At 38.6% G+C, this 17,876-nt stretch overlaps 1 protein-coding gene across 2 annotated transcripts; it reads right to left on the bottom strand.

Moving 5' to 3' along the window:
- Positions 1 to 249: 249 nt before the first annotated feature.
- PLK4 (polo like kinase 4) lies at positions 250 to 17,850 on the bottom strand. 2 transcript variants are annotated; one of them, XM_068942041.1, is made up of 16 exons: positions 17,599 to 17,850; positions 16,897 to 16,992; positions 15,994 to 16,089; positions 15,785 to 15,899; positions 12,686 to 13,718; positions 10,887 to 10,987; positions 8,844 to 9,217; positions 8,303 to 8,407; positions 7,809 to 7,911; positions 7,178 to 7,327; positions 6,158 to 6,288; positions 5,337 to 5,428; positions 4,771 to 4,909; positions 2,627 to 2,764; positions 1,628 to 1,734; positions 250 to 884 (listed from the first exon to the last, which is right to left on the bottom strand). In XM_068942041.1, the coding sequence occupies exons 1-16, from the start codon at positions 17,626 to 17,628 to the stop codon at positions 785 to 787; spliced, it is 2,910 nt and encodes a 969-aa protein (XP_068798142.1). In that variant the 5' UTR covers positions 17,629 to 17,850; the 3' UTR covers positions 250 to 784. The 2 variants fall into 2 exon arrangements, with proteins under 2 accessions (XP_068798142.1, XP_068798141.1); XM_068942040.1 differs by lacking the exon at positions 17,599 to 17,850 and adding an exon at positions 17,091 to 17,219.
- Positions 17,851 to 17,876: the final 26 nt, after the last annotated feature.

Below are 17,876 nucleotides of genomic sequence, written 5' to 3'. Positions count from 1 at the left end.
CACCTAGAGAATTATAAAATACACAAAGCAATGTACAGTTTTTCAGTTCATCTTCTCAGGAAGTCAGGAAACTAGAAGCAAGTTTATGCAACAGTTCTATACTTTTTATCCCCAAACTTCACCCATCCTTGAAATCCCAAGGCAAGATGCTTAATGCTATCAGCTCAGCTCTATTATAGTTGAACTTTTATACTTAAGGAATAAGGCTCTCAGTAAACCATCATTTGAACATGAAATGAACCAATAGATCTGGACAATTACCACTGCATTTATTTTTTTATATATATATATATAAATGCTTGTGCAGGGAAGTTAAAAGCTGCTGCTACAAAAATAAAAACATAAAAACAGCTATAAAACATATACATATTTACATATATTACTTGTAAGACGTAAAAATACAAGTTATTTACAAGTACAAACACTTCAACAGCACAGATGCATTCTCCTTGATTGTTGGCACTGAGTGAGCAGTGGGGGGGGGGGAGGAAAAACCAAACACACACAATATTGACTTAGATAATTTCCAAAAAGTTGAAGTTATGTAGAACTTAGTTGCTCAAAATCTTACTTGAGCAAGTTTATCCATCATTGAGGAAAAATACGCATTGTAAGATGCTTTTCCAGCGCATTGCAATACATAAACAAAGCAACCCTTCCCTTCCTAATTTTTAACGGCTTTGAGAAGAATTTCTGGATAGTCTGAGTGAAATCAGTCACTTTACTTGAATGCCAGTGAGTGAGTTTATTAAGCTGTCATGTCCAAAAACCTGCTTTGCTTTAATTAATGGGAACCAGCTGGATTGGTAAACATCACAAGAATAGACGATAGACAGTGCAACTTCTCTTTGATGTATTCTGGCAACTTATCATTTTCTCCATACCTAGAAAGGCAAGTAAGAACACAGAATTTAGATGCTTTTAAAAGTGATCTGACTTCAAGGCAGTATAATTTTTTCAAAACTTGGCTGTAAATAGGCAAATCACTACATCAAGTAGATGTAAATATATCTAGGCATATTAATTGGAGCTTGAGGGCTTAAAGTTCAGGTCCCTTTTCCTACATATATTCAACTGAAAAAGTATTTCAGATTAAGAAAATTTAATCTAAAAAATGTTTAAGTCTGAACAGACTGTATATTACTATCTTGAGCTTGGCACCCAGAAGCATGTTACAAATCAGAGAAATGCCCAGTTTCCAAAAGGCATCCAAAACCTGACCCAGGATCTCCCGCTCTATGCATCGGTTGTCATGCTATCTGCTAGCACATTCCCCCAAAACCTGCAATACCTTAAAAAAAAGGTGTTTTTAAGTATTAAAACCTTAATTCATAACCCCTCCCTCTTTTAAATACTATACATAAACAATAGCTATACCCTAGCTACCAAGCAGTAGATCCACTCACAGTGATTTTTTTCTATTCATTTGTTAGCCAAAGTTCAGTCAGAGCTCTAGGTAATTTTCTCTGTTTATTCATTAAGTCTACACAAGCTAACCAGCTAAGAAGTTAGAAAAAAGTTATGTTTTAATAGCTTTAAAAAAAAGTCATCTATGATGTTTACCATAGGCTTAAGCATTTTGTGTTGAAAGAGAGTGAGTTATTTCTTATAGTAGTAATAGGCTCACCTGGTTGTCTGGCCATCTGGAGATGTGTATGTGATAGAAGAAACACCTGCTTGTGCTACCAGTTGGGATCCATCATTAAACTGAACCCATACTGCTCCACTGGTCAGCTAAAAAGAGAAGTTGCATTGTAGTTTGAGGATTTAAAATACAACATGACACACCTGGAATTGTTCTAAGAACTGAAGCTGAGCTTTTTCAGAATTGCTGAAGTGACTTAGGTGTCTAGCTCAGTCATTCAGTGATTCAGAATTGTACATGTACAATTCTCAAGTAAGCAGTACTCTCAAGAATTGAACTTTCCAAGGTCTCAAATACCCACTTTCAGTTATCTTTTTCAAAGGAATTAAATACAGAGGTACCTTTAACTTAACAGCTCCTATAAAAATTATAAATAGAACTGAACATAAAACAGAAGAATTGCTTTGTGGCAGTTCACAGCTACATGCATTTTAAAGTTTATATATAGCTTCATAAACCGTAGTTTGTTCTTCTGCTAGGACAAAAAGCTTATTTTTTCTAGATTGCAGAGAGCTATTATTTCCTGAACTTAAACCTGTACCACAGGAAAGATAAGAAAAATGATTTTTATAAGGAAACAGATTTTCCTATCAGGCAGATTTAGTCTTTTTGCACAAAATTGGGGTAGTCCTGTTAAAAATATTCTGTCCCAGCACCCCTAATTTTTACTAGATTCAAATTTAAATGAAGGAACTGCATAGGCAATAGTAGTTACAGTAAATTTGCAATAAAGAGAACTGAATAACTGAACAGTTATTTTGGTTTATTTTATGTATATAGTTCACCATGGTGTTATCTCACTCCCCTATTTGGGAGGATCTGTCCACCTATCAACTTTCCGATTACTTAGACTGTAATGGAGCACAACTTTAAACCTCATGTGTAAGCAATGCATAAAGTTAATGATTTAAAAATTATATATCTCAAGTTTAATAGGAAAAAAGAATGGCATTTCCTACTTTATCATTATTTGTTACTCACCTGAGAAGCCCAACCAACATTTTTCACGAAGACAGATTTTAAAAGTTGGGCTGAATTTGGACTGCATTCCTTTTGATGAACAGAGGAGCATGTAGTTTCAGTAACATTCATAAACGTAGAATTTTCATATGATAACACCTAAAAACCAGGAATGCACGGTATTAACAGCCTTAATATAAAGCCTAATATACCAACTGTATTTGTCAGTTTTTACCTTTTTTAATCCTCTCATACGTACAGTGAGATTTAGTCTGTATGCTTTATGTAACAGTGTTACGTTAAAAAAAAAAACCACAAGCCCTCATATGATTTTCTCTTATCTTGAAACCAAGGATTATGACAAGGTTTCCTACCACTTCCCCATATTCAGAGAAGAATAGCTTTCCTAGAGCAGACTTTCTACTTAAAAACCTGTTTTTCCTTGTTTGACTGTCAATCAAACAATCCTGTCCATCTTCAGAAAAATGTTCAGGTCATGTTAGATTGTAAAATAGCCCTCATTCAGATGACCACTTGGCCAATATTTTACGAAAATATGGGCATTGCTATTACTTGAAGACTAGAATATTGACCCTTTACAAAGTAGAAATACAAAGCATAAGGTGTGGGAAACATGTTTCCCAATTCCGCCTCCAATGTGGGAGCTTATATCCAGAAGAGCATTTCTGATAGAAGGAATTTTATGATGGAATTTCACAGCATAGAGTCCGTTATAGTTCATCACTTTTGTCTCTCTGAGCCTAATAACAGAGGATCAAACACTGAAGGCCTTAGGACAACAGTATCACTACTGTCTAGGAAAACCAGGTATGCTTCTGAAGAAAAAACCACACACACAAAAAAAAAAAACCACCCGCTGTTCAGATACCTCTTCCAATAGAGAAAACAGAGATGAGGTGTTGTGCTTAGCAATATTTAAGATTCAGGGTTCAGTGAAGAGATGCAATTCAGGGGAGGTCTCTGAAGTAGCTTGGTCAGGAAAGAAAGGAGGATCTAAGTAACTACAGGAACCTGAAAGAAGGAAGAAGCTGTACCTCACAATAAACATTTCTAGTTCAAGTATAAAGCAACTGACAAAAGTGATCTCAATAGTAACACAGAAAGGCCATAGGGCATTGTGTTATCTTCCTTACAAATACACACCTCAGAAGAGGAAGCAAACAGTGATTTCTGAAAGGCTTACAAAAAACATATGTGTCTGCTATATGGCAAAAAAAGAATGAGTTTGAACACTGAACCCTCAAGTTTGAACTCTGGTGAAGGGTAACTTCAAGTTAACGGGGGGGGGGGGGGGGGGGAGAGAAGGGGAAATCAATACTAGTTCTGAAGCCCTAAGGAATTTTTCTTGCCAGGTGCATTTCAATCTATTGAAAACTGGCAGATTCTGCACTAAGAACATGTGCTTGAATATTTAAAAAGAAAAAAAAAAAAAAAAAAGAACAGCGATGCAAGCCCACATAAGTTCAACAAACTTAAGAATATAAAACTCAGAGTACTAAGACCCTACTGTAATTCATTCAGCTGTGGAACTGCTATATTATTTCATTATTTCATTTCCCATGCCAAAACCACATCAGTATTTTCTGTTGGCATTTCTAATTTGTATAGGATCATTTTTATTATTTCCTCTCTCCTTAATGGTGTTTGATTTTCAGTCAAACTGAAAAGGACTGATGCAGCAGTTGAAGCTTGGCAGGCCCTTTTAAACAAGCTAGATCAAGTTGCACACAAAGCCTTGTTGGCTGTACATATGTATACGCATATAAATGTATGTAGACTTTTTTTTAAACTAGCACATGATAATTTGAGAACAATAGCTAGTATCCTTTGTGGCTGCCATTTGATATACAGGCCTGAAGGTGTAACAGAGACCCTCAGTTCAAAGACAGTGCTAGACAACATGAGAATACTCTCAAACTATGTTTCTGGGGTACATCTGTGATAAAGATTTGAATGACGACTTTTGAGATGATCTTAAGTCTAGGTATCAGTTAGATGAAATCAAAGTTGACATTTCTGGTCGGTATGCTCACAAAAGGCTAATAAACTTAAGTCCGTAAAAATTAATTCCTTTAATTCAAATAGATAATAACATTTTAATTCCTATTGACCAGCAGTCCCACTGTGTGTCCCTGTGTACTTACAGGAGTAGCATTTTGAGTTTGAACTGGAGCAGAACTGGCAGCTATACTTCCATCCAGTGCTGTAACTTCTTTTGTACAGTTTGCATTGTCTAACAATGGAGGTGCTACAGCTTGTGGTGATTCAGTATTGCCAGGTTTTCTGGGGAGGAGGAGGAGGAGGAGGAGCAGGAAGAGGGGAAAAAAAAAGATGAAATAGGAAAAGGTCTTTTTACAAAGGAGTTTAAAAAAAAGTGAGGAAACCTAGCTTTTATTTTAGTCTATTACAGACTATATATGAAGCACTTGATGGCACTAGTTTTGCACAGACTTCAGTTTTCGCACACGCTAGCTGTATGTCTAAACTTGCTTAAGCTACCAGTCTCAATCCACAAATTTATTTCGTCTTCTTAACAAAGCAGGGTTTGCAGGTCCAAAATAGGGTGCTCACACAGGCTTATCAAGTTAATTGTTATATTTCTAGGGACTGAGCTTTAGTTAAGAAGCCCTGGCTTCTACAAACACGAGCTGCAGAAAGCTGGTTACTACGTATATTCAAGCACTTAAGTATTCAGAAGTGACGATACTACCTTCCAACAATTATTGGAAAAAATGGAACACTTTCGCTCCTTTTTTCTTCTTCCAAAACAGCAGATTCCAGTGCAAGGCATATACGATGTCCCTGGAATTAAAATAAGCTTGTTAAAATCTTTAACTGAAAACAGTACACATCATACATGTTCAGTGTGGCAGGTGAGCCTGTGCAAGGAAATGCTTTCTTTGACAGCAGTAAATACTGATAACCAATACTCTTATGAACCATGAAGGCAATCCAAAAAACTATACTATAGCAAAATTCCCTCAATAACTTCAGCACATCTGAGATTGTACTGCAGACTTCCTATTCAGCCTTCCTTCTGTTCTATAGATTTTCTGGAACAGAATTCAGTGGTCTTAGTGCCTCATTAAAAGGTGAGGGGATATGATTAAGATGACAATTTTACTAATTCCCAACTTCATAGACATAATAATTACTCTTGTGACTGCTAATTGGGCAACATGAAACAGGAGAAGGAACGCATAACAGGCAGGCTGGCCTCTGAACAAGTGGCAATATTTTTTTTTTTTTTTAATTATGTAAAGCAGCTTTGCGCAGTGATTTAATCCCTTCACCCAACAGGCAGAGTTGTTTCACGCACCAGGGAGAATTTATTCTCTAGCAGTCTTCACAGTAAGATAGTATTATGTCTACATTGTTTTATTTATTTATTTTGAAAGAACAAATAGCAAACACTGCCACCCCTAAATGAAAAATGTGGGGAAAAACAACTTGGAAGCACTTTTGTGAAAGAAAATTTGATTTTTCAGAAGGCTGCTTTCCACTTACATAGTCCTACATAAAACCATTTACCTCGTTTGCATGATCCATATATACTTGTATTTCCTTCTTCACACTTGCTTCATTTTCTCCTTTCAAAGTGAAGGATTTGCCTGATTTTTCAATCACACGAGTTATACCAGCTGTCTTGTGTATCTTTGCTCCTGTAGAAGAGGATTTACTCTAATTTGTGTAAAATATCAATATTTATGAAATACAGATTTCTGCCATTACATTCTAGCAGAATGGGTCTTATTGACTTAAGAATTATTGTAAGAATAAAACCACTGCTGGATGAACTCTGTCGAGCAGGAATAAAAAGCCACTTAAATTGGAACTGTGATATTAATAAAATGCCTTTGATGGCAACTGAAGATCACTAGTAAAATAAGTTGAATAATGCATTCATTACAATTTAAGAACTGCCTTTCCAAACAGTAATCTGAGACAAAGTTAGCATGCCTAACAGCATTGCCAAAAATCAATTAAGTAGGATTTATTTGTATTTGCGAGTCTGTCTTCAAACCATACGCAATGTACCGCAGTGGATCAGAGCGCTTATGACCCAAAAAAAAAATTTTTTTTTTTTTTTTTTTTACTTCAGTTATCTTTGGGTATGCACATTCACAGCAGTCTACCATGAGAAAAATAGTAGTCAGTGCATTCTAGCTTCTCCAAGGTCGGCTTGGAGAAGACAGCTGATCCCTTTCTCCAGTCAGCGTTCTCAATAATATTATTGCCTCAGTAACAATGGAAAGCCTAGAACTTCTCACTTTAAGTAGGTTAACTAGCAAACACAGAAGAACTCACAAAAGAAAACAAGGTAGGGGTTAATACCACCCTTGTAATTTGCATTCCCTGAAGAAGGTTATCACTAATGAACTAATGAATAAATTGACCCGTGGGTGCTAGAATTAAGGCCAAGTCGCAAAACTTACAGGTTTCTAGTCTTTTTTTCAGTCTGAAGCGTTCATTAGTATTTGGCAATGTTTTAGTGCAACTTTAACAACATGATCTAACTATTGGCATAAATAGCAAAAATGGAATACATACCATCATAAAAACAAACTTCAACATCTGCAACGGGTGAATTTTCCATCAGCATGCACTTGGCATATCTTGTATAGAAGGTAACTTTGGGGGTTTTTGTTCTCACCAACTGTACAAACTTGGCTGCATACTGGTATTTTTTCCAGTACTTTTCTAAATAAATAAATAAAAGCATTTATCAGAAAGTCATCAGATTAAACACTGTACCAACTCCGAGAGGAATTAAACTATGTACTTTTTATTTTACTATTACCTAAAAATTGTGAGCGATATTTAAGTACTTTACAGACGTATGTTGAAAGAAGCTAAGTTTATTTCCACTCGGTTTTCTGAGAGCGTGCGTCTTCAATAGCTTTTTCTTCAATTAGCTCAGAAACCTCAACAACACAGGCAAGTGCTGCAACTCCCTAGAGTTTCCATATAAAATTGCCTCAAACCTGCAGGTTTACACTTTCTTGTAAAGTTTCAAAAACAGTTCCCATTTAAATTGTAGTCTGAATTTTATTCTGGAAGGAGTTTTATCCTGACTATGTGAAAAGTAGTGTTTAGAAGCTAGTATTAGTCTCAGAAGAGAGTTTAAAAAAAAAAAAAAAGCACATCGGTCCTCATAAGTTTAAAATAAACTTCATGTTACCTGGTAAGGTGTCAAGGTTATACATACAGATGTCTTCAGGAAGAACAGGAGGTCTGTCATCAAGAAGGAAGCCTCTTCCTTCATTTGGATGATAAACTGCAATCTACCAAGAGTAGAAAAACCTGTGTTTATAGTTGCAACTTACTGCAGCACTCCCTATTTAACAGCTACAGAAATAAGTCACAATTTAGGTAAATTATGGTAATTTATTTTCCACAAGTGCTCTTGAACAGCAGCAGTTTTTAGCAGTACTTCCCCTAAGTGAAGTCAAGCAAGTCATAAGACCAATTTGGCTGTGAAGTCGTTGCTTGCTACCTATATTGGTATGGCTGTACTATGGAAGAAAAGATGAATTTAGGGCTGTGCATATTTAAACATGGCATTTTCAACAAATAATCACTTAAATGAAGATTAATAAAGAAAAAAACATCTTCAAAGAACAGAATGTTATTAAGTACTTAATATGACAACACAGAAATCCAAAACGTACTCACCACATTTCCATCACAAGATATTCTGAGAACTTCTTTCACAAATTCTTGTGAATGGTGTTCTTTTAGAAATTCCATGCATACTTCCCCATTATCTAGAATGCTCACCTAAAACACGTTAAACAGATAAGTTAAATAAAACAACAAAAACTTACCTCTTGGCAGAATGAGATAGCGTTTCTTCCACAAATGCTTTATAAAGGTGGGTTTTTTTCCTTCCTAGCATGTACTGCAAAATTATAGACGCTTCTTGCACTAACTTTTGCTGTTAGTTCTGCTAAAACAGAATCCTTCAGCATGACTAAAGGGTGTAAAAGCCTGGTGTGCGAGGATGTGGGTAAGAAAGCAAACCAAGAGCCAGGTGAACCTTATTATGACTAGGACATAACAGTACTCCACACACAAAAACTAAGATGCATCTTATTAACATAACTTTATATTTTAGAGATGAACTTTTATGAAACAGAAGTTTCTGGTTTACTGAGTGATTTTAGAAAGATTCACACCATATTTAATATTTAAACTCTTTAAGAACAATACATACCACTGCGTTTTTTGTTTTTTGCCTGATTGGTTTCAGCCTGTGAGCACTGAGAGGGGATACAATACTTCGCAGCGTAGGTTTCTGATGCGCTGGTTGTTCTTTGCCCCAGGCTTGGTTTTGTTCTGAAGCCGGCCAAAGGCCACAGGCAGAAGGCGACTGAATTTTCTCAGACTTGCAGAGAAGTCCAGGGATATATTTCTTTGGGTTTCTCTGGTTTATAGAATGTGGGCAGTCAAGGGATGCATCAGGACTCCTTACATCTTGTAAGGTGTTCCATGCATTTCTTGATGCGTCTTGCTGTACACCTCGATGGTACCGAAAACCTCCATGTGCATTACTGTTGCCAATTAGGTCTGCAGGTGGTCTCAGCGGAACTGAAAGCAACATAAGAGTATGTTGTAGATTCAAGGAGTCACAGCAAGAAAAATGCTGTGGTTTTTATGGTTTTTTTTATGGTTTTTAAAAGCTTTTCAAAATAACATTTTACAAAGCCTAGATGAGTGGAGAACGTAATTTAACTATTAATCTAAATTGTTAGACTATGACATCAGTACCTATCAATATCAGTGCTAATGAAATTCCAGTCCCAATTCCAACACTATTTAAAATAACGTTACAAGATTTCCATTAAGATGACCATTAAGATGAACACGTATCAAATCATTTTGCAATAGCATTTATCAACAAAAGACTCAGATTTCAAGTATATACTTAAACAAGAATTCATTAGTTGAAAGATGGTTAACTTGCCATTCAGATAACCAATAGGACTAACCTTCACTTAAGTTTTAAGCTTAGCAAATTGTAGTGTTTTAGCATCAGCTGACTGGTTTAGTATTCAGAAAGTAAACAATGCAAACACTGAAGTCCACATTTTATTTCCACTGATAAAACAACCGGTTTCACATTCAATCTTCCTGTAATTGCTGCTCTAGTTTTGATATTTAAGCCCTTTATCAACTTCCTGCCTCAGCCAAACAAGTATTGCACTCCTGCCACGATAGGGAACAGTTGAGAAGGGATCAAAAAATCAAGTAGGATTATAGTTGAAATACTGTGTACTCAGACCATATGTCATACGAGTCCAACTCCCAGTAGACAGAAAGGGAAGGAGTTCAGTAATATCAGAATAAAAAAAGCCCAGAATGGATTTGTGATTTCACTTTATGATTAAATTACATTATTTGTAAGTGATGTAATATGATGCGTGGCAAAGAACACCTCCTTCCCTTCTGCGTCTTTTGTCCTTTCCTCCACCCCTCCTTCTGCAACCTCATTATCTTTCTCATTCACTGTGGTCCCATTTTCGCTTAAGGTATATTTGCACAGTTAAATAAAAGAATCTGTTGAGTCACCTGCCCATCTTTTGTCATTTATGTATGCTTAGAAGCATTTCAGGTCACAACCGAATAATTAAGGCAGATTCTATGATTGCGTTTATCCCCTTTGTGCTTTTTTTCGCTAAAATTACTGAAAGACAGAAGAGTGACTTTGTTTTAGGAAGCTAACCATTCAAATACAATGTACAATTTCATCACTCTTCTGAAGGCAGTTATATCCAGTTGATTATACTAACCCAGCAGCTCAGAATGAAGAGTATCTACAAAATCATCTGAAATTAATTCCTTTTTCAGGAAACTAAAAATCTTATAGCTTAGTCCAAAAGAGAGAACAAATCACAATGTTCTCAATGGCACACTCCTCTCAAAAGCGATTGCACAGATCAGTTATGCTCGAAGTCATTATGGTCATTATGCCTCTTTCAATATCTGTGTCAACTTTCTTCAGTGCCACATTAGTTTAGGGTCTCTGGTGCTTTTCACTCATAAAAGTCTGGGCCTACAGCAGCTTCTATTAACATCCACTCACTGTTATTTGGGATGCCAGTATTATATTACAGAAACAGTTATTCTGCGTTATAGATATCCCTTCTGTTACAAGTATATGGAAGTAAAATTTAGGAAAAAAAAAAACACAGAAACATTTACAAATCACTACTGCAACTTGAATGCAACAAATATATAGTCAATTAGTAATACATACCGTTTGTTTGCATGCTTCCAAGCCACTGCTGCATTGTTTCAGTCTGGGACTTCTGCTCTAATAAACCAACACGGGGCTTCATCGAGCAGAGATAATTTGAGCTGCAAAATAGAAGTTACACATTGTAATCTTGATTACATTGACACTTGCACAACACAAGCTATGATATTACAGCTGCGGAAACCACAATGCTTTTCAGAATGTTTTAGAAAGGTGGAATTTCGCTGTTCTAGAAGGCATGGATCATGCTTCTGTTTTCATGCGTAACACTCAGCAGGTAAAAGTATAACAAAAAACTGTTTCCATGAGTAACAAAAAGTGGTAATCTTTAGTACAAATTTAAGCCTGTTAGCACTCATTGGTGGACTGTTGGAACTCACATAAGTGGAAAAAAACCTCTGTTGATAATACTGCTACCAGCGGCTGTCCTTACATCTAGTTCTCAGTCCACAGTACAGGAAACATCCTCAGAGAAGACTGAGGAATGGACCCATGATCCAAATAGATCTCACTTAGTATGACAATAAATATAGACACAAAGTGCTTCCCCTGTAATCAAGCACTTGCAAAAGAAATAGCATAGTTCAGTTAATCCCCACTCTCATTAATGTTCTGTCACATGTTCGTATATTCCATCTCTGAAATCTTGGGGAACACCAGTAAGCATTACGTTAGCATTTGTGTATATACATTTTTTTTTTTTTTTGGATTCAAACATTTACCAAACCAGCAAGAATGCATATGCTCATTGAACTTACTGAACAGAAGCTTATATCAAACCTCTGAAGATGGTCAAGGAAGAAACCTCTTACTACATTTACCCTTTCTACAGGGTAAAGGGCCCATTTGCACTCTCACTGAAGAGATTAGCAAAAAGAAGAATAAATATGAAGCGATCAGACAAAGCTGGCACTTGTTAACATGGAAGAAAATACAAGAACTAGCACATACAACAGTCCTTATATTAAAATAGGAAAATTTTCTTTTATATCCCGTTTATGAAAAAAATAAAGCAATACAAACTCCGGAGCGTACATAGATTTAAGTGCACCACAAGGAACGGTCTTGTTGCATAACACTGTGCAAAAAGCAAGATCAGGCCTCCAGCATCACAGAAAACATCTAGCATCCCTTGTAAGATCTGACACTTGGAGAGTTAGAAGGTATAAGCTGGGAAAGTCCATCAGTGTGAGGAGAGATGTCAGGATTTTCACCCACAGACTACAACTAAGGACAGAACTAAGTTTAATAGGTAGTTATCTTCAAGCGTAATTTTCTCTTTTTGACAGCGTTGCCAGTTTTTTAATCCGTCACCTAATCTTGTACTTCAGTAATTTGTTTTTTCCCTTTATCTTTTCTAGGGATAAAACAGTTAGAGCGAACTGAAAAAAACCATTCTCTCACGGCAGCAAGTAAATACATTGGCAGGCATACTCTGAAGGCCTTCTTCCCTAATCCATCTCTCTTTTACATTTATTAGCAACGATCCCTACTGCAATTACCATGCGGAATGAAACACTTAACTTGCTGAGCAGGGAAATTAATAAGTAGTAGAGTATTACCAGGATGAAGAAAAGCTAGTCAGTTAGTTCATATACTGCACTTACAAATTTTGGGATAGGGAGAGTGGGGAGCTAAACTGCTACTTAGCTACAGCAACAATATTACCTTCTCCTATTTAGCATTCAAACCAAAACTGTAGAGACTTTTGGCATTTACTACAGCTTAGTTCTACAAGAATTATGCATTTAACAAAGGCGGCAGCTCTAAACTTTGTCTTAATAAAAACCCATTCTTACTGTGGTTGATCTTTCACAGGTGGAGACATCTGTCCTTCAAAAGAACCAGAACTACTCGAAGTCTTCTCCTTAAAGATTTCTCCCATATCAGTATAGCTGTTTGCAGGTGAAAAGCATTCTGTGTTTTCCCTTGTTCCTACTCTAGGCTTGGAAAGCAGTTCCATCGAGTGACATCTCTCTGCAACATTTGCTATTCCTTGAGTCTGACTAGGGGATGTGCCAGACCTATCAGAAGAATGGGCTCTTCGGAGGTAGCGTGAATGGGGCCTCTCTTCAGCAAGCTGCATGGCTCTTCCCCTGCCAGGTACGCCACTTTCTTTTCCCTGAACTCCCCACTGATTACAAGAACTGCTTCCATCCACGGATGAAGAGTTACTAGAATTCTTATTTTTAGGAAAAAAAGTAATTTTATTTGGGAGTGGCTGTCCAACTAGCAACTTCTTCTTTTCCTTCAAGCAACCGCTGGTACTGATGCTTGAAGAGCCTGTAAAGGTGGTAGAGATTGTAGCATTTCCACTGTCCATGGAATCTTCTGAAGTTCCCGAATCTTTACTCCGTGCTGAGTTGCACCGGGACATGAAAGGATGATCCAGCACAGATGAAAGACTCAAGCGATCTGCTGGATTTTTGCGGAGTAATTTATGTATAAGGTCTTGTGCCTCTCTTGACAAAAAGGCTGGCATTTCATAATCCGCTAATACTACTTTATTCAGCGTGTTCTTGACTGTGTCAGTGTCAAAAGGCGGCTTTCCAATCAGAAGAGTGTAAAACATACAGCCCAAAGACCACACATCAGATTCAAGTCCGTGTGGACTCCTTGTGGCTATCTCTGGAGAAATGTAGTTAGGAGTTCCACACATCGTATAATGCTTTTCATGAGGCATTTTCAACTGAGTTGCCAGTCCAAAATCAGCAATCTTGACGTTCATATTATTGGTGAGCAAGAGGTTAGAAAGGGTGAGGTCCCGATGCAATATTCCATGAGAATGAAGATACAGCATACCAGTGATAATTTGATGCAAGAAGTGACGGGCTATCAAAATACAAAAACAGATGTTTTAGTGGTATATTTGAAGTCGTAGTCATAAAAATATTAACTTTGAAGTCTGTTCTTGGTCTTGCTTTTTTCTTCAAATAATGAAGATGCTACAAGGGTATTTAAGTGCCATGCTAATGAGATTAGGAAATGACACTTTTTGCTTTGATGTGATTTTTGAGCAACACAGCACAACCATATTCTAAAACAGAATGTTCTGTAACGCTGTAGCCCAATTTGTTTCTCTGATCACAGAACAACGTAAGAAAGAAGACCGGAGACATTTTAAATTGGCCTAAGCTTTTTCTAAAATTAACTTCTAGAGAATTCAAAAAGTGAAGTTGCTCCCCACTTCCAAAAAGAGCAAATATATTAAAATCAAGCAACTTCAGCATGTGCAGTTCATAAAATAAATTCAAAGTCTCCTATATTTTATTTTTTATCAATAGCAAACTGGCAAGGCTGGCAGTATTTCGACTTTTAGCTTTATCTTCTGTTTTCATGACACTGGGATAGATTTTCTGCTCTAATACCGTAGAAATTCAGGGAATACTCAAGAGTTTTAGCTTAGAGCAGGAATAGCAAAACCTCGCTCCGATTGAAACAGCGTTGTTTATTATCATGCTGCAATTACAATGACTGTAAGAATCATTCTTTCTACAGCAAGCAATTTACAGTCCTTCCTCCTCTCTTAGGGGAGGTCAAAGACTGGGGAGTAAAGAATATTAGTAGAAATCACTCCTCAAAGGAGCAGACTTTTTACCCAAATCAATGGCTTAACAGCTTTCAGAATTAAGGCACCATCAGATGAACTATTTCTGCAGCAGATCTGGATTAAACAGATGATTTTTATTTTTATTTATTTTTTATAACAGTACCTTTTTAATCCAGTTCTGTGATCTCAGCTCAGAAAAATCTGTGTATATAATAGTTTCGTAGAATTAGATTAGAAACTGATAGAGAAACAGGTAAACTGGAAGAACCCGTGCAAGTGGTGACCAGTGGCTAAATTCTGGGAGCTGTAGGGGCAATAGCCACTGAATCCAGATTGTCTGGAACCAGAACAGTTTGCTTTTGGCTGTGCCCTAAAACACTGTACATAGTAACTTGTTTTGCTGTCTTTTAATTCATTCTTTTTGAATTATGCTGTTCCGTTTAGGGTTTCGGAGGTCCGTGTTCTAACTGAACTCCTTTCACTCTTAACTGTAAGGAAGGGAAACATTGATAAGTTTATAAGTGAAATTAATTGCTCTATGCAAGACTTCTTTCTCAAAACACTACTCAGAAGACTAACAGCCAATTTAAAGCTACAGAATTACTCTGATAATCAACTCTCAACGTAAGATAGAATCTTAATTTTAGTTCAGCAATTTCCATATGAAATGCAGAGCTAAAACCATACTAAGGTTTCTCCTCAGCTGTCAGTCCTTCAAAAAATTCTAGACTGTGTATCAAACTAGGTATTTCATTCCAGAATTTCTTGCTAACTCAGCCCTTAAGCTGCATGTAAACAGTTAACTGCGTTATTTTCCTTTCCACACAGACCTTGGAATACAGTAAATATTTCCAGTGATACCATATAAGACAAGTTAGAATCTGCAAGGCTTTCTAACTGGTGACATATAATACAGTAATATTGAGGTGAAGAGGTACAACATATAATACAAAGAGAACAAACCTCAGAATGAGAAGGTACCACTTTCCCCATAGTGAACTTCTCAGACTTCAACTACATAACTACATTTTAACAAAGTAATTTGGTGCATAAAGGTAAGCTCTACCTTAAGATCACTGATGTGTGGGTTTTTTTTTTAACCCCAAGTAGCCCAAGCTGCTGTATAAGTGGCCTAGGCAGGAACAAAAGTATATAGAAATCCAAGTGACTTCCTGTAATCGTAACTCATCTCTAGATTAACCTCAATGTTATAGTTTATCACTAGATTTTAAACTACACAAACTGTTTCAGAGGGACACCAGTTTTAATTAATGCCAGTAAAAACACTTATTTATTGAGTAAGCCAAAGTGCTGAAGCAAAACGTCAGCTGTGTAGAAAAAAGCTCACCTTCTTCTTCTGAAAAGGGTTTCTTTCTGTTCTTTATGTATCTGCTCATTTCACCATTGTGACACATCTCAAGTATCAAGTACACATAGTTGCTATCTTCAAAGTAGTTATAAAGCTAGAACACAAGACAATGAAAACGTTAAAATATTTTGCAGATTATATAGCAAGTCACGTATGCTGTCTTCCCGACAGAAATACATCATTCTTACCTCAAGTATAGATGGATGCTTTAGCTGGCAATGTATTTTCACCTCATTTTGAACCCTCTGTACCATTCCAACTTTGTGCATGGCTTTTTTATCGATCTGAAAAATAGACCACAGAATATTTTTCAAACACTGTAGCATTGATTAGGTACATGTTAGCTTCAAGTGAACTTGAAGCTTTAGATATTCAGTGCATGTTTGTTTAAAAACTCTTTCCAGTATTAGTCAACTTTGACATAGCTTTACTTACTACATGCTTTTAATGCACAAGTATCTTACGAGAAGTGGAGGAACACACCATCGTTCAAAAGCAGATGAACGTGAACATATTTAAAATTAACACTAATTTAAAAAAAAAAATTGTCTTATATGTTTAAGCAAAGAAGCCTAATTCTAATTTTGCCAGACAGATATGCTAAATATGGTTAATGTTAAAAAAAGGGAGTTAAATACAAGTATTTTCACAAATTATAAGACAACCTGACAGCAGACAACTGCAGAAAAACTAGTTTCATTCACAAAGAAATTGTTTTTCTAGGCAGTTAGGGAAATTTTCAAGGCTATTACATATTAAAGTGAAACAAGCTCTTCCATGCGTTCAGGACCTCTCCAGCCAAATGTAATCCAAACTAAGTTTTTGTGACCACAAATTTCTGAGTTAGATTAAGAGTCTGGCTGGCCAGCTAGCATAGAGTATTTAAGCTAAATTTCTTTTAATAGCAACACGAACATTCCCATTAATTATTAACATGGTCTTTCTGTTTGTACCGCACTTCTCAGGACAGAGCCCTAATTTAAACGCCGGTTACATACAAACAAGCAAGCCAGGCACTAACTCCCAGCCGCTAAGCCCAGCCCCACGTTCAGCCTCTCAGGGACACCGAGTTCCCCGGCTGGCTGCCTTACCATTTTGATAGCAACTTCCAGTCCGGTTTTCAAGGACACTGCTCTGTAGACCCCAGCGAAGGAGCCTTTTCCCAGGAGGTTCCCCACCTTGAAGTCCTGCAAGGTGAACAAGAGAACCGCTGTCAGTCCCGGCCAGCTCTCGCCCAGAGCTAGGCAAACCGGTGAGCGCCCCGGGGGCCGAGCCAAGGCCGTACCTGGACGGAGCTCTCGGCGGCGCGGCGGCGGGCGGCGGCGACTCCCGGGAGGCGCAGCATCCTCGTCCTCCTCCTCCTCCCCGCTCGGCGGCCGGCTGGCACTGCCGCCGCCGCTGCCCGCCCGCGCCCGGGCGGCGCGGCCGCCTTCCCGCCGCCTCTCCCGCCGCTCCCGGGGGGGGAGAGAGCGGCGAGAAACCCGCCCCTGTCCCCAGCTGCCATGGCAGCGGCTGGGCAGCGGCTGGGCAGCACCCGCCGCCCGCCTGGCAACCGGAAAGCGCCTCCTGCTTGTCACAGCGCGGCTCTGCCGCAGCCGCGGGCGGCGCCCCGCCGGCCACCTCCCACAAACAAGCCGCTTTTGGGGGAAGGGAGACGGAACGAGGCCCCCGCCTCGCCTCGCCTCGCCTCGCCGCTCCTTCCTTCCCTCCCTCCCTCCGCCGACCCAGCGTCCCTGCGCCGCCATTTGGTGGCGGGGTGGGGGAAGGGGGAGGGGGGAGTCTCGGCTGCGCACCTCGATTTTCTCGCCGATGCAGGTCGCCATGGCGGCGGCGGCCGCCGCCGCTCTCCGCGTGTCCCCGCTACGAGTTGTCCCCCGGCTCTCGGTGGCGGCTCCCCATCACGGCGCCCGCCTCCGCCCGCCTCGCCCCAGGCCTGCTCTCTGCCAGGCCCGGCGGGGACCGCCCTCCTCTGGCGCCTCCATTTTGAAAAATCGCGCCGTTAGCTTTCCCCCCGCCCCAGGACGAGACTACGTCTGACGTAGCACGTTCACGCAGACGCGCCCGTGGCGCC

This window comes from Struthio camelus, chromosome 4, assembly GCF_040807025.1.
Source record: "Struthio camelus isolate bStrCam1 chromosome 4, bStrCam1.hap1, whole genome shotgun sequence".
In the NCBI taxonomy this organism is placed as follows: Eukaryota; Metazoa; Chordata; class Aves; order Struthioniformes; family Struthionidae; genus Struthio; species Struthio camelus.
This window is presented reverse-complemented; position numbering and strand designations above follow the sequence as displayed.

Excerpts from the sequence above, each read along its gene's own strand:
- PLK4 (XM_068942040.1), bottom strand. The coding sequence starts at position 17,150 with ATGCTGCGCCTCCCGGGAGTCGCCGCCGCCCGCCGCCGCGCCGCCGAG. Across the intron at positions 16,090-16,896 it reads TGGAAGTTGCTATCAAAATG|ATCGATAAAAAAGCCATGCA; the intron begins GTAAGGCAGCCA and ends TCTATTTTTCAG. Across the intron at positions 5,429-6,157 it reads ATATGGATCATGCAAACGAG|GGACATCGTATATGCCTTGC; the intron begins GTAAATGGTTTT and ends TTTTAATTCCAG.